General features: G+C 48.0%; 1 protein-coding gene across 1 annotated transcript; it reads left to right on the top strand.

Annotated features, from left to right (window-relative positions):
* Nucleotides 1–885: 885 nt before the first annotated feature.
* Nucleotides 886–6,314, top strand: SOX9 (SRY-box transcription factor 9). Its single transcript, XM_082604507.1, has 3 exons — nt 886–1,669; nt 2,660–2,913; nt 3,453–6,314. The coding sequence occupies exons 1-3, from the start codon at nt 1,239–1,241 to the stop codon at nt 4,295–4,297; spliced, it is 1,530 nt and encodes a 509-aa protein (XP_082460633.1). The 5' UTR covers nt 886–1,238; the 3' UTR covers nt 4,298–6,314.
* Nucleotides 6,315–15,494: the final 9,180 nt, after the last annotated feature.

The following is a 15,494-nucleotide window of genomic DNA, read 5'->3' as shown; positions in this document are numbered from 1 at the left end:
ATTCGACCAGAAGTGAAAAGCAGAACCTCCGAGCAGTCGCCCTGTCACGGAGGAGGGTCGGCGGGGTGGGGGGCTGGGGAGGGGGCGGCTGGAGAAGGACTTGTCAGAGTTCAAGGTCGGTGAGGCGCGCGGGACAGCTCCCGCGAGCGCGGGGCTGCGGCGTCGCCGCGGCCGCCAGCCTGAGCGGGGACCTCGCTGTGGTTTTCATTGATTCCCTTTGCAGGAGCGCAGCCGAATCCCGACCAGCCGCACCAGCCCCGGCGAACCAGAGCATGTTAAATCTATTTATATGGATTATTACCGAGGAACGGCGGGCGTTGAGTCACTAAAACTTTTGCTTCGCAAGACAATTTCTAAGCGCTTTCGGCGGAGGCCGGCTCCAGGCGCGGAAACTGGGCTATGATTTAAGTCAGGAGCGACAGCTTTTCGAATATGGCAAACTCCGACTAAGTCCCCGGGACCGCAGAGAAAACAACGAACAGAAATGCTTGGGGGTGGGGAGAGATCCTAGTCTACACACACACACACACACACACACACACACACACACGTGCGCAAAGATTCGCGCGGAGACGGCATCGAATTCTGACATTACCAGAGCACGGCAAACTTACACACTTGGACGTCCCGGGTCCCCCGCCTTCCCCGCAGCACCCCCCCAACCCCCCACCGGCGGACCAGCGGCTGCGCTCCCCTCCCCGCTCCGCCCCTCCCCTCTCATCACCCTGCCCAGCGCCACAATCCTCCTCCCCCCCGAAGTGGATCCAATCAGCTGCCTGCCAAGCCCTGAAACCTGAAATGCCGTGCTGTGATTGGCTGACGTCTCTAAGGTGAGGGGGTGTATTTATTAAAGAGCCGCTGGGCTGGGAGTTAGAGAGCGGAGTGCGGAGCTTGAAACTGACGGGGAACTTGAGTGGCGCCGCGACTTGCCAGTTTCACTCCAGGAACTTTTCTTTGCAGGAGGAGGAGAGAAGGGGTGCAATCGCCCCCCGCTTTTTGCTTTCTTCCCCCCCTCCTCTCCAATTCGCCTTCCCCCACTTGGAGCGGGCAGCTGCGGGCTGGCCCCCGCGCGCCTTCCTAAAAGCTCGCCGCTGCGGCCGAGTGACGTGCCAGGCTCCCCGGGAGCCGCTCGCCCCGCGTCCGGGCAGCCGAGAGGAGAGTAGCCCGCGCATCGAGCCCCCGAGCCGCCGCGGCTTCTCGCCTTTCCCGGCCACCCGCCCCCTGCCCCGGGCCTGCGTATGAATCTCCTGGACCCCTTCATGAAGATGACCGACGAGCAGGAGAAGGGCCTGTCCGGCGCCCCCAGCCCCTCCATGTCCGAGGACTCGGCGGGCTCGCCCTGCCCTTCGGGCTCCGGCTCCGACACCGAGAACACGCGGCCCCAGGAGAACACGTTCCCCAAGGGCGAGCCGGACCTGAAGAAGGAGAGCGAGGAGGACAAGTTCCCCGTGTGCATCCGCGAGGCCGTCAGCCAGGTGCTCAAGGGCTACGACTGGACGCTGGTACCCATGCCGGTGCGCGTCAACGGCTCGAGCAAGAACAAGCCGCACGTCAAGCGGCCCATGAACGCCTTCATGGTGTGGGCGCAGGCGGCGCGCAGGAAGCTCGCCGACCAGTACCCACACCTGCACAACGCCGAGCTCAGCAAGACGCTGGGCAAGCTCTGGAGGTAGGGCGGGCGCGGCAGGGTGGGTTTCGCGGCGGCGGCGGGGGGCGCTGGCCGGGACTGTCTCTCCGCGCCCCGCCTCCCAGCAGGAGGGAGTTGCCGGTCCCGGAGCAGGCGGGGTGGGGCGGGGGGGGGGAGGCGAGGGGGAGGAATGGGGACGAGGTGTAACTTGGCTCAGAGTTTGACAAAGTTCTTGGATTGCTCTTGGGGGAAAGGGGGAGGGGGTAGGTGGAGCGGGGAGGGGCGGCGGGGCGGGTGGGGGGGGGGGGAGATGGCCAGAGGAGGGGAGAACACCAGCAGGAGACTCGGTTGGAGAGGGCTGCCGGCCGGATCTCCCGCCTCAGTGAAGTTCAATCCCAAGGAATTGAAGTCTGCCTCCCCCTCCCTCGAACTGCGCTCCCCCATGAAGCCCTTCGCCCACGGAGATGGGATGCAGGGTGGGGGGAGAAGCCGAGGCTAGAGGGCCCCGTGGCAGGAAGGAGGGGGGAGAAGGGAGGCTGCTGGAAATAGGTGGGTGCAGTGTGTGTGCGAGCGGTGGCGGGGGTGGGGGGCAGGAGGAGCTCCTTGCAGATTAAGTGGTTTTTCAGAAAGTTTTTAAAGGGTGTTGCGGACGGAAGGGGGGCGGGTATAACTCCAGTAGCAAAAGCCCGGAGAGCGGGAGCCGCGGAAAGCTATTTTCATCTCCAGGGTTTCCAAAATAGGAGAGAAGGGGAGAGGGCGGGGCGGGGAGGGTCCGCTCAGGTCGGTCTAGAAGAACGGAGATTTTTGTTTTCTTCTTTTCTTTTACTTTTTTTTTTTTTAAAGAAAAGTTTCGAGTTGCGGTAGTGGCTGGAAAGCAGGGAGGAGAGAGGAAGGGGGGGGGCTGTGTTCGAAGAAGCCGAGGGGTGGGAGTCACCTCCCCCTCCCGCCGACCTGACAGCTCAGCCGGTTTCACGGAGCCCCCCTCCCTCTCTCTTTCTTTTTGTCTGCTACCCACCCCCACCCCGCCCCCAGACTGCTGAATGAGAGCGAGAAGCGGCCTTTCGTGGAGGAGGCGGAGCGGCTGCGCGTGCAGCACAAGAAGGACCACCCGGATTACAAGTACCAGCCGCGGCGGAGGAAGTCGGTGAAGAACGGCCAGGCGGAGGCCGAGGAGGCCACGGAGCAGACGCACATCTCCCCCAACGCCATCTTCAAGGCGCTACAGGCCGACTCGCCGCACTCCTCCTCCGGCATGAGCGAGGTCCACTCCCCCGGCGAGCACTCCGGTGAGTCTCCTTCCGGCCCCCACACCCCGTCTGACACACCCCCGGGCCCCCAGCCACCTAGTGGGCTCTGCTTAGGGATCTGGCGCTCCCTGGGGAGGGAAACACACTAACACCTGCGCCAAGCCCCTGAAAACACACACACGCGTGCACGCGCGCACGCACACACACCCCAACCTAATCCCTGCATCCTAACAGTAATTTTTATTGCGGGGTAAAATGCCTTTACAGCTTTACAGGACTTCTCCCTTTTTCTCTTTGCTCCCCCAGCCCAAAAGCACACACAGGGCTCTTGTACAAGTAGCAATTTGGTCTTCCGGACCCTCCGGGCCTCAGACCCTCCCCTGATAAAAGGAGACTGCCGAGTGTGTACCGGCGAGTTAATCATTCAACGATTTCTCTCGGGCGCAGTGCGCCTCCCCCGCGGATACGGGACACTTTAGCGGAGCGGGGGAGGGGGTCCCAGGAGGGTTCCTGAGACTAAAGCCTCCATACAGCCCTGGTTGATTGCTCTCTGTTTCTTCCTCTTTTATCGTCCTCAGGGCAATCGCAGGGTCCACCGACGCCACCCACCACCCCCAAAACCGACGTGCAGCCGGGCAAGGCTGACCTGAAGCGAGAGGGGCGCCCACTGCCAGAGGGGGGCAGACAGCCCCCCATCGACTTCCGCGACGTGGACATCGGCGAGCTGAGCAGCGACGTCATCTCCAACATCGAGACCTTCGACGTGAATGAGTTCGACCAGTACCTGCCGCCCAATGGCCACCCGGGGGTGCCGGCCACGCACGGCCAGGTCACCTACACGGGCAGCTACGGCATCAGCAGCACGGCCGCCACCCCGGCGGGCGCTGGCCACGTGTGGATGTCCAAGCAGCAGGCGCCGCCGCCGCCCCCGCAGGCGCCCCCTCCGGCCCCACCGGCGCCCCCGCAGCCACCCGCGCAGGCGCCCCCCCAGCCGTCCGCGCAGGCGCCCCCGCAGCCGCCTGCGCAGGCGCACACGCTGACCACGCTAAGCAGCGAGCCGGGCCAGGGCCAGCGAACGCACATCAAGACGGAGCAGCTGAGTCCCAGCCACTACAGCGAGCAGCAGCAGCACTCGCCTCAGCAGATCGCCTACAGCCCCTTCAGCCTCCCGCACTACAGCCCGTCCTACCCGCCCATCACCCGCTCGCAGTACGACTACACTGACCACCAGAACTCCGGCTCCTACTACAGCCATGCGGCGGGCCAGGGTTCCGGCCTCTACTCCACCTTCACCTACATGAACCCGGCGCAGCGGCCCATGTACACCCCCATCGCCGACACCTCCGGGGTCCCTTCCATCCCGCAGACCCACAGCCCCCAGCACTGGGAACAGCCCGTCTACACACAGCTCACCAGACCTTGAGGAACGCTTAGACAGAGAGCGACGATGGCCATGATGATCATAAAAAGAACCCAAGAAATAACGCAACCAACCAGAATTTCCTTTGGACATTTTTTTTCTTATTTTTAAAGACATGTACGCTGAAGGCAACTCGAACTCAGATTACAGGACAGAAACATAGACTATCCAAACGCATTACCACCTTGTTGCGAATCAGTGGCCAGGCCACTCTTGGCTAGATGGACCAGCAGAACCGACGGGAAACTGGACTGGAAACCTTCAAAGCAAGCGTGGAGGGTGATGGAGATTCGTGTGACCAGTTTGCTCAGTCTCTCTGCCTGTTTGGACTTTGTAATTATTTTTTAGCAGTAATTAAAGAAAAAAGTCCTCTGTGAGGAATATTCTCTATTTTAAATATTTTTAGTATGTACTGTGTATGATTCATTACCATTTTGAGGGGATTTATACATATTTTTAGATAAAAAAATTAAATGCTCTTATTTTTCCAACAGCTAAACTACTTAGTTGAACAGTGTGCCCTAGCTTTTCTTGCAACCAGAGTATTTTTGTACAGATTTGCTTTCTCTTACAGACAAACAGACAAAAAAAAAGTGTGTGTGTTGTATTAACCTACAGAAGCCACAGATTTGTGCTACGTGATCAGTTTGGGGGGTTAGCTTTGCTTAATTCCTCAGGCTTTCTGATTCAAGGAGGAGTTGCCTTAGAAAAATCAAGGCCTTATTTTGCAAATACAGAAGTAAACAATAGGCTAGAGATGATTTGGTAAGCTTTATCATATGTATGTTTTTTAAACAAGAGAAAAACACCTTAAAGCCTTAAAACCATGCTGCTGGAAAATCCTTGTGCCCTCTTTTAGTGCATTTCCTCCTGTGTTTGCTAGCTCACCGCAACCTTAAGAAAGAAGCAAAAGGCAAGCAAAGGAGACAAAATCTGTTTGGGGAATGTTTCAGCAGCCAATACTGTGCCCCAGCACACTGCCCCCTGGTTGCCTGCCCGGGCCCCATGTGGAACACAGATGCTAGAATCCTCTCACTTACACTGTCACCTGTGCCTCTCTGAAAACCAGCAGTTAACTTCAAGACATTCCTTGTGCTAAAATTATTTATTTTGTAAGGAGAGGTTTTAATTAAAAACAAAAAAAAATCTTTCTCTTTTTTTTTATTTTTTAAATTTACCTTCTTTAAAATAGGTTGTTGGAGCCATCCTCAAAGGGTATGGTCAGCTGTTGTTAAATTATGTCCTTAACTGTAACCAGTTTTTTTTATTTATCTCTTTAATCTCTTTTTTTATTAAAAGCAAGTTTCTTTGGATTCCTTGTCCTAGATTTGTATAAATGCCTTTTTGTCTGTCCTTTTTTTTTCCTCTTTGTTGTTTTGTTGAAAACAAACTGGAAACTTGTTTCTCTTTTTGTACAAATGAGAGTTTGCAGATGTAGTGTATCACTGAGTCATTTGCAGTGTTTTCTGCCACAGATCTTTGGGCTGCCTAAATGTGTGTGTGTGTGTGTGCGTGCGTGTGTGTGTGTGTGTGTGTGGTGACTCAAAACAATGCAAGCGTGTGTCATCGATGTTCCCCTACGTGTTCTCTTGGAGAGGGGGAGGAACGGGGAGGGGGGTCAGCCCACTGACAGACCTTAATTCTTAATTCTGTGGCTGGAGAGTGAGGATTGCTTTTTAAAAAAGACAGCAAACTTTTTTTTTTTATTTAAAAAAAGATATATTAACAGTTTTAGAATTCAGTAGAGTAAAATCTTAAAGCACTCTTATAATATGGCATCTTTCCATTTCTGTATAAAAGCAGATCTTTTTTTAAAAAAAATATTTCTGTAACTTAAGAAACCTGGCATTTAAATCATATTTTGTCTTTAGGTAAGGTTTGGTTTGTGTTTGTGTTTTGTTTGTTTTGCTTGTTTTCCCCCCAAACCTTTTGTTTTCTCTGTGAAACTTACCTTTCCTTTTTCTCTTCCTTTCTTTTTTTTTTGTATATTATTGTTTACAATAAATATACATTGCATTAAAAAGACAATGGCCTGTGGACTTATTCGTCTGGTTCTCCTGTTAAAAGGATGGTTTGAAGAATTGGGGCACCAAAGAGATCATGACATCCCAATTATTGTGATGTTTTTATTTTTTATGCGCACTTTTGGCAATCCTAAAACCTGCTCTGAAGAAAAGACTGTGTCCCCAAAAATCAAAGCAGAAAAATCTTGAAAAGTGCCACCCCATTAGGTCACATAGAGAATTACATGTCCGTAGTTGCCATTCTGGCAAAGATGTTTGTTGTGGTTTTAACACCCTCATGCTTCAGGGCAAAAACTGCTCCCTTGAAGAAGTCAGAGGGGGAATATTAGCCCTGAAATCAGTAGCTTGTCAGAAGACAGAATGCCAAAGGGGGTTAGAGCAAACCTTCTGTGATTATGAACACATAGCAAAGAAACGGGGTGTCCACTGAAAAGGCAAAGGAAGCCAAAGTAAAACTATCCAAAGGAGACCAGGGGGAAATATGTCCCATTAAGTCTCCTGGTTTATCTGCAGGCACAATGACATGAGATTCACTTCTTTTTCTGTTCCCTCCAGTTTAACTCATTCTGAGAAGATGCAAAGCCATCGTAGAAGTAATAAGACCTAATCCTATTTTCCTTGGCCTCAGTTACATGGGAGTTTCCAGGATCAGAGAATCGTTCAGGTCATTTTTCATTAAACAGATGAAATCACTCCTTCCCTCCCACCCCCAACACTGAGACACCCCACCTCCCCCCGACACACACACACCCCAGCTGATTGGGGAAGTGATTTTAAGGGGGCGAGTCTGCATTCTCATCTCAGGCTGGTTTCACTAATGGGCCCATGTCTCTGACAGTCTTAACCAGCGTCCAAACTTGGTTATTACCTCACATTGTCTGTTTTTGCTTATTGGATTCCTGGCTTGTGTCCCACGCGAGGATCATGGCAACCAGGAAAATGGTAGTTATCAAATCGAGGCAACATTATACTCTCCTCCTTTGCAAATTCCTTCAACAAACACTGATTGAGGGCCTGTGACCTGCGGGGTGCTGTGCAAATCCCTCCCTGCGCTCCCCCCCGCCCCCCGCCGACGGCAGACTCTGTTCCTTGTTTGTGCCATAGCATCCGTTCACTCAGGCCCAGAGTCTATCCTGCATGGGTACAAAATCTCTATTTTTCCCCCTTGCCAAAACTCACAGCGTCCTTTTTAAAAGTCTCCGTGCTGTTCATTAGTTCTCGTACACCCTTATGTGCCCTAAGCCTGTTGTCAATTAAAATCAACACATTCCATCCCATCACGACCACCCCTTTCCCCAAACCTCTACTGTTTGTCAGATTGCTCTCTCTTCTCCTAGAAATGTCTCTCTTCCTCAGTATGTAACCTTTGGCAGACCTTCTTAGAGCCAGAATGTTCTGCTGAGACATACACTTGCTCGGTGACCTAGGGCAAGTCTCTTACTTTCCTGTTCCTCGGTTTCCCTTTTTGTTAAGAACGTTTATAATCCCCCCCCCTCATGAAACAGGGTTGTTTTTAGAGCAGTTTTTAGCAGGGAGCCGTCTGGGAATTGACTGCATCAGAACTGACCGGTCTCTACAGGATTCCTCCTACATTAGAACAAGAAGGAAAGGGCAGAAAGGTTTTCACAAGCTCCCCAGGTGGGTCTGATACACAGGAAAACACAACAGACACTGGAGTGCAGAGCATGCTTCTGAATCGGCTCACCCCCGTCCGCCGGATCTGGTCAAAGCCCAAGATCACCAGATTATAAAATACGTTAGAGGAATTTTTATTCTAAATCCAGAAATGCAGAGCTTATCACCTTGACAACAAGATCTTGATTGGAAACAGCAGAGTCCTCCAGACCAGAAAAAGCTTGTATGCAGATCCAGGGTTATTTGTTTATTTGTACTCAAAATAAAATCTCTCTCTCTCTTAACTATTTTAACAAAAAGGGAATTTTTTAGCAAAATGGAATAAACAAAAGGGAATTGAAAAAACTCATTTAGAATCAGTCTTTTGCACTATTATTAAAATGGAGCATATGGATTAGTTTGAGCTGTGTGTTTGACTTTCCCACCTCAACGCCGTCCCATCCCTCCCCTTCCCCTGATTTCCAAAATGAACATTTTTGCGGCACCATGGTGGCACTTTTTAAATTAAATTAATTGATGAACTATTGCTATACCAGAGATGGATTTCCTATGTTGCTAAAGAAGCTTAAGCTTCAGGACTCATTGCTTGCACAGGCTCCTTTGAAGGCCCTGTACTTAAAGTTGTATTTTTAAAATTTATATTCTTTTCTTAAAGAGCTCACCCCTCAAAAAAAAAAAAAAAAGCTTCAGGCCCCACAAAACCTAGGTCTGCCCCTGACTACAGCTGTTGGGCAGCAAACCATGACATCAGAGGCTGCAAACAAGATGCTTTTCTTTCTGTTCTCAGCAGTGCCTGATACACAGTAGGTGATTAATAAATACCAACCTTTTATCATATCCACAGACCTGATGGCAATGTCACAGAATAGGTTATTGGGAACCTATACCATAGCATTCTACCCCTTGACCTTACACAATTTTCTTATCCCTCTGAGACTCAAATGACTCTCATTTCTCGAATGACACTGTCTCGTGGGCATAATAGAGATTAAATGAAATAAAGCGCCCACAAGGAATGTTAATTACCTGTCCTTGCTCATTCTTTCACTTCCCTCTTCCTACTTATTTCTCTTTTTTCCTTTCTTACACCACCTTTCCCCTGTGCTTTCTTAGGATCTCCCATTGCTTCTTGCAGCTGAAAAAAAAGTTTGCTGGGCCCTGACTGGGCTACTCTTTTTCCATCACTCACAGACTAGGACTGACTCTGAATATCTGAAGAAGAATCATTTTTAGACCAATACAACATGGGACAGGCAATGTCATATGTGCATTTATTTAAAACAACCAGGCAAAATGTGGGGCAATATGAACATTCCCTTGTAGTTTACTGCTAGATACATTTCTTGAAATTTCAGGACTTTATGCTGAACTTAATCCAGTTACCGTAATTTCATGCTGCCATATTGCACTTTAGGAAGATTTATACTCCTCATTCTTCTCCTAAACATTTTTGGAACATCTCCTGTGGATTAGGATTCAGCAGTGAACAAGACAGACATAATCCATGCCCTCATGGGGTTTCCATCTTGGAGTGAAGAAGGCAGGAGAAAACAAATAGTACTCCCTGATATTTTCTTGTTCACGTGCTATGAAAAAAAAATGCAACTCATTAGGGCCAGTTGGGAGGTTATTGTAGCCATCCAGGTGAAAGATGATGGTGGCCTGGTCTAGGATGGCAGAGGGTCAAGGTAGATGATGGATTTAGGAATAACTTTGGTGGGACCTTCATGAACTTGCTTTTTCTCTCCTGATCTCCATCCATTTTTCACTGACATGAAATTCACTCTGACCCAATTTACACAGAGGTGACCCACTCTATCTTAGCCATTCCCTCCTGCCCACCAAGAATAATCTTGTATTAGTCTCTCTACTTCTTGATAAAATACAGATTCATGTATCTCACAATCTTCTTTTTCACCAGGGACAACAAGAGAAGGATCCAGTCCCTGGAATCCAAGAGGGTCTCTTGATCTCCAGAGACTTGGTTACTGCACCCCCACAGGTTTATGGAATCAGAAACTTGGAAGGTATGTTGAGAAGTCTCTTAGTTTGGCTGGACTCTCATTGCAAAAGTCCTTTATCAGCATCTCAGTTGTTGAATGACTACTCAGTGTTTCCTAGCAGGTTTGCATTGATTGACAGTTCACTTCTCCTATCAGGGAGATTTTTGATGCTGGAAAATCTTATCTCTGCAGTTTCCATCCAATGGTCCAAGGTGACCCACCTCTACACCAACATGATATGAGTCTTGTCTTTCTTCCAAATGACAGACCTTCAACTATTTGTACAGTTTTCAAGTTTTCTTTTAGTTTTTCTTTTTTACCGTGTTAGAATTTCCAATACATTTTACATTATGATATGGTTCCCAAGCCCTTTCATATCTTGCCATTTTTCTTTGCGTATACTTCACTTACCAAAATTTCTCTCAATTTAGCATGCCCAGAATTATTTCCAGGACTCCAAATATCGTTTGACTAACATGGAATACAAATAGATTCACCCCTTTTGTCATCGGAAATTGTGCTTCTATTAATTTAAATTTAAATTGTATTTGTTGTTGTAGTAGCCAAATCACCAGAAAGTCCTCACCAATCCTGTCATTGTGCAACTGATTTTTTGAACTCAGTTACCAAGCTTTACATTTACCTCTGTCTTGACGGGAGAGTAACATATACAGATCCAATGGAAGGAAAAAGAGGAAAAGGGACTGACATCATTGAGGCCCTACTTTGCCAGGCACTGTGACAGATGTTTTATATACATGATCTCATTTAATCCATTTAATAACCCTTAGAGACAGGTGTTATTGTTACAGTTTTATTAAGTAGGAAACTGAGGTTCAGAGAGATTAAGCAATGAACCTAAGGTCACGTAACTAGTGAACATTATAGACAATTAGCATGGACTCCCCCACCCCACAGCCTATCTCCCCTGCCCCACAACCTAGTCCTGTTTTCAAAAGAGAATTTGAAATAGAGTTTTTAATGGAGAAAGGAGAATAAATTCTTTTGTTGTAGATTATGTCACAGGAAATATTTTTAAAGCAAAATCTGACCTATGACACACATCCCCACAGCCATAGTTCAAAACCTTCCAATGGCTACCTATTCACTTGGAATAAAATCCAAATTCCTTACCATAGGCTATCATGTCCTACTCTAGGGGTTTGCAAATTATAGCCCACAGACCAAACTCGGCCCACCACCTACTGTTGCAAATAATGGTTTATCAGAACATAGTCACACCCATTAGCTTACATACTATGAACTTGACTTTCATGCTATGATAGCAGAATTAAGTAGTTGCAACAGAGGTCATGGCCGGCATGGCTTAAAATATTCACTAGATGGTCTTTACAGAAAAGCCTTGCTGACCCTTTTTCTACAGAGTCCAGCCCTTGCCTATTTCTGTGACCTCCTCTCTTACCATCATCCTCCTTATTCCCTGTGTAGCCACCCTCTGCCTTCTTTCTCGTTCTCGAATCTGCCAAGCTCTTTGCCACTTAAGGCCCTGTGCACTTGCTACTTCCTCAGCCTAAAAGCACCCTTTCATCAGAATTTTTGGTTGTTTCCTTCCCATTTTTCAGATCTCACCTCAAACATCACCTCTGCCAAGGGACCTTACCTGACCGTCCCAGATCAAAGAGCCCACATTGCTATCACCCCAGTCACTCACTCATTTTTCTGTATATTTTTGTAACACCATCACTTCCTGAAATGATCTTTGCCGTTTACGTTCCTCTCCTCTGACTAAGGCTTTGAACTTTGCCTTGTAACCAACTTACCTCTAGTACCTAGGAAAGTGTCTGACGCATAACAGGAGCTCAGAAATTGTTTACTGATGAATTCATTAATATTTCAAGTTTTTTTTATTGCCCAAGATTCTGAGGTAGGAATTGAGAATTAGGTGTTCAAGGGCCAAAAGTCATCAATTACTCTGTAATTAAATCATAAATTTAGTGAACATTGGATGAGCGTTAGCTACGTGCCAGATAGGATTTGGGGACTCCAAAATGAATAAGAGGAGGAACTCACAAGGAAAAGGATAGAGGTAAAGTAATTAAACCAACAATAGTGTTGAGTGTTAAGTTAGAGGTGTGCACAGAATCCTATACAAACACAGAAGCTGGAAGCAGAGGGAGACTTCTGGAGGAGGAGGAGGTCGATTAGCTGAGGGGAGACATTTCAGACACAGAGAAGGGACTTTCTGAAGCAAGAAAATGGCGATCGGAAACAGATTTGCACTTGGGGACAGCTACAAGTCGGAGTGACTAGAACTGGATGTGGGTAGGTAAATGGCGGAGAATTAGTTGAGAGATAAGCAAGGGTAGAGTCATAGGGAACTTTAGGAGGATTTTAACCAGGGTGGGCACAAGAGCAGTTGTGTGCTTTAAAAAGTTGGGGTGGCATCATTCCAGCCCAGACTTTTTTTTTTGGCGGTACGCGGGCCTCTCACTGTTGTGGCCTCTCCCGTTGCGGAGCACAGGCTCCGGACATGCAGGCTCAGCGGCCATGGCTCACGGGCCCAGCCGCTCCGCGGCATGTGGGATCTTCCCGGACCGGAGCACGAACCCGTGTCCCCTGCATCGGCAGGCAGACTCTCAACCACTGCGCCACCAGGGAAGCCCCCAGCCCAGACTTTTGACTTTGCTGTCAAAATCCAAGAACAGGGAGACCACTTAGGAGTCTCCTGTTCAGTCTACTGGGGAAGAGTGAAAGCCTGAGCTGAGATCAAGGCAGTGGCACTAAAAATAGAGAGAGGATGACGGCTCTGAAGAGACTCAAGGGGTTGAGGTGGAAGGGTGTGAAAACTGGTGGGATGTAGACACAGAGGATGAAGTCAAGGATAACCTCTGTGCTCTGTCTTCAGCGTCAAGGTGAGAGGTGGTGCCATTTAACCAACATTGGAATATAGGAACGTGCTCAGAGATACTCAGTGGGCACTTGGACAGACATGCGAGCTATAATATGGAGCAAACATAGCATGTGGATTGTAATCAACACGCAACTTTATTTTTGCCTTTACTGTCTCTTTAGACTTTATTCCAGAGCTGGGATCTTCCCTTGGCCCTGAGTGATCCTTGAGGGTGGAATTGGGAATGGGGGCCATAAAAATGGGACTTTTCCCAACATTCTCAGAAAATCAAAAGTACTCTGGTTATTTAGTGAAAAAATAGTCTTGTTTCAGTCCTTGAAATGTCCCATCCCAGGAAATACCTAAAACGGCTTAATATTAAATCTTCTCCCTCCTCAACTCATGATTGTTTCAGGATGGAAAGCTGGAGTGGGGAAGACGGATGGTCCTACCCTTCTCTGCACATCCCGTCTGCTGTGTTCTGTCTGCCCAACAGATTCGAAGGGGATTGGACAGGTAGGGGAGACGAAGAAAGGGAAGGGAAGGGAACTTGTATCTGGATGGCATCACACTCTTGGGTCCTCGTAGATGGTTAAAGCTGGTGTCCCTGGTGGGCCAGGATCTTGATCAGAGCTGGTTCTTTTTCTCCTGGGGCACTTTTATGACTCCTTATTCATGCAGTTGTCTTAACTCAGAAAGATACACTGCTATTCAAACTGGTAGTTTTTAACCCTTACCCCACTTCTGAGCATGCTCAGAATACCTCCGGCCTCGTCCAGCAGTGAGGTCTCCTTGCCCCTGCAGGAGACTCTGCTACACGGGACCTAAGGTGACCCTGTGCTTGCTCTCTCTCCCAGAGAACCACGTTAGGTAAGTGGAAACACACCACTCAGCCAAGAGAAGTCAGCACCTCTCACATCTTACCCAAGTTACCTAGACTCTTGAGTCAGGCACCATTTCTCTGTGTTCCCCACCTATAAAAACCCATTCCAAAGCTTTATGAGCAACCTCTTTAAAGGCCCATTTGTTAAACTTAGGGTTAGTGAATAACACCACCCCACCTCTCCATCGAAGAGAAGATGAATACCCTTTGTGTGGCATCCACTCTCCAAAAGTCAGCCTTCACAGATTTTCTTCTCCCTTTCTGATCCACCTCTCCCTTATTTTCTAGAGGCAATTTTTTAAAATTACATACTATGAAATGCATAGCTCTTAAGTGTATAACTCAATAATTTTTGATAAACAAATACATCTGAACAGTGACTACCCCAATCCAATTATAGAACATAACCATCACCCCAGCAAGTTCTCTCATTCCCTCTTTCAGTCAATCCCCATCTCCCATAGACAACCACTGGTCTGATTTCTATCACCACACATTAGATTTGCCTGTTCTTGAACTTCATACAAATGGAATCATATATGTACCCATTTATATCTGGCTTCTTTTGCTCAACAAAATTTCTATGAAATTCATCAATGCTTTTGCATGTATTCAGTAGTTCATTCTTTTCTCTTGCTGAGTAGTATTCCATTGTATAAATATACAACTGTGTGTGTTTATCCATTTTCCTCATGATGGACATTTGGATTTTTTTTTTTTTTTTTTAGTTTGAACTATTGTGAATAAAACTAATATAAATCTCTCTTGGGCAAACACCTAGAAATGTTATTGCTGGGTCATAGAATAGATAAATGCTCAGCTTTGTAAGAAACTTCAAAACCATTTTCCAAAGTGCATAAATCATTTTACACTCCCACAAGCAACCTAAGAGTAGTCCAGTTCCTCTACATCAATACCAACATTTGTTGTCAGATTTTAAATTTTTGACACCTGTTTTTGCAAGTGTGAAATGGCATCTCATGCTTTTAATGTGCATTTCCAATGACCTCTCTTCCTCCAAGACCTGTGTAACTCCCTTGCACATTGTTTTGCATTGCAGAATTCATATGACATCAGATCTGATGACCTCCTACTCTTTTGGAACCCAGATGTTTAGTTCCTTTCCCTGGATGGGAAGAGTCTGAATATCCATTTTTCTTATGACTTTTCATTTTTGCAGCTGCCTCAGCACTGTATGGATCCAGCGAGAGCCATACAGGGCATGCCAAGCACTGTGAGGGAGCCGACTGTGCTGGCTTTCCAGGTCCATCTGGAGATTAATAGGGCTGGGAATCCAGGAACATCTAATGGGGGGCTCTTAGCTCCTTTACAGGCAGCTTGGGAGGGTGGAGGAAGTCAGGATAAGGGAGGGAAATGTGAAAACCCAAATAAACGTCTGAACTTCTAGGTGGTGCTTATTCAAATTACCCCAAATTCTCTGACCTGTGGGGAGCTGACCCACATCTATGCAGATAAGGGACCTTACAGAAAGACGGTGTTTGAGGGGCTTTCATACTTTATAGCTTAAAGCCCCTAGAAAGGGTGAGATTTGCTCCTATTCTGAGTGTCCCACGTCTCCGTAAATTCAGCAAACAAGTCACTTCTTTTCTAGGGTCCCCCAAAACAGAGATAGGGCAAGGAGTCTGGAGCCTCATTTCCCCTTAAGCCTGAGGCCCCTGAATCCCAGAATGATCATGCCTTAGTCCCCGTCTGCCCAGTCAACAGATCTGCCTCTCTCCAGAACCAATTTTGAAAGTCCCTGAAATTTCTGAAGCCGTCACTGAACATGAACACACATCTGACC

This window comes from Mesoplodon mirus, assembly GCF_964341445.2.
Source record: "Mesoplodon mirus genome assembly, chromosome: 18".
In the NCBI taxonomy this organism is placed as follows: Eukaryota; Metazoa; Chordata; class Mammalia; order Artiodactyla; family Ziphiidae; genus Mesoplodon; species Mesoplodon mirus.
The sequence above is the reverse complement of the archived record's forward strand: the minus strand, read 5'-3'. Positions and strand labels throughout refer to the sequence as shown.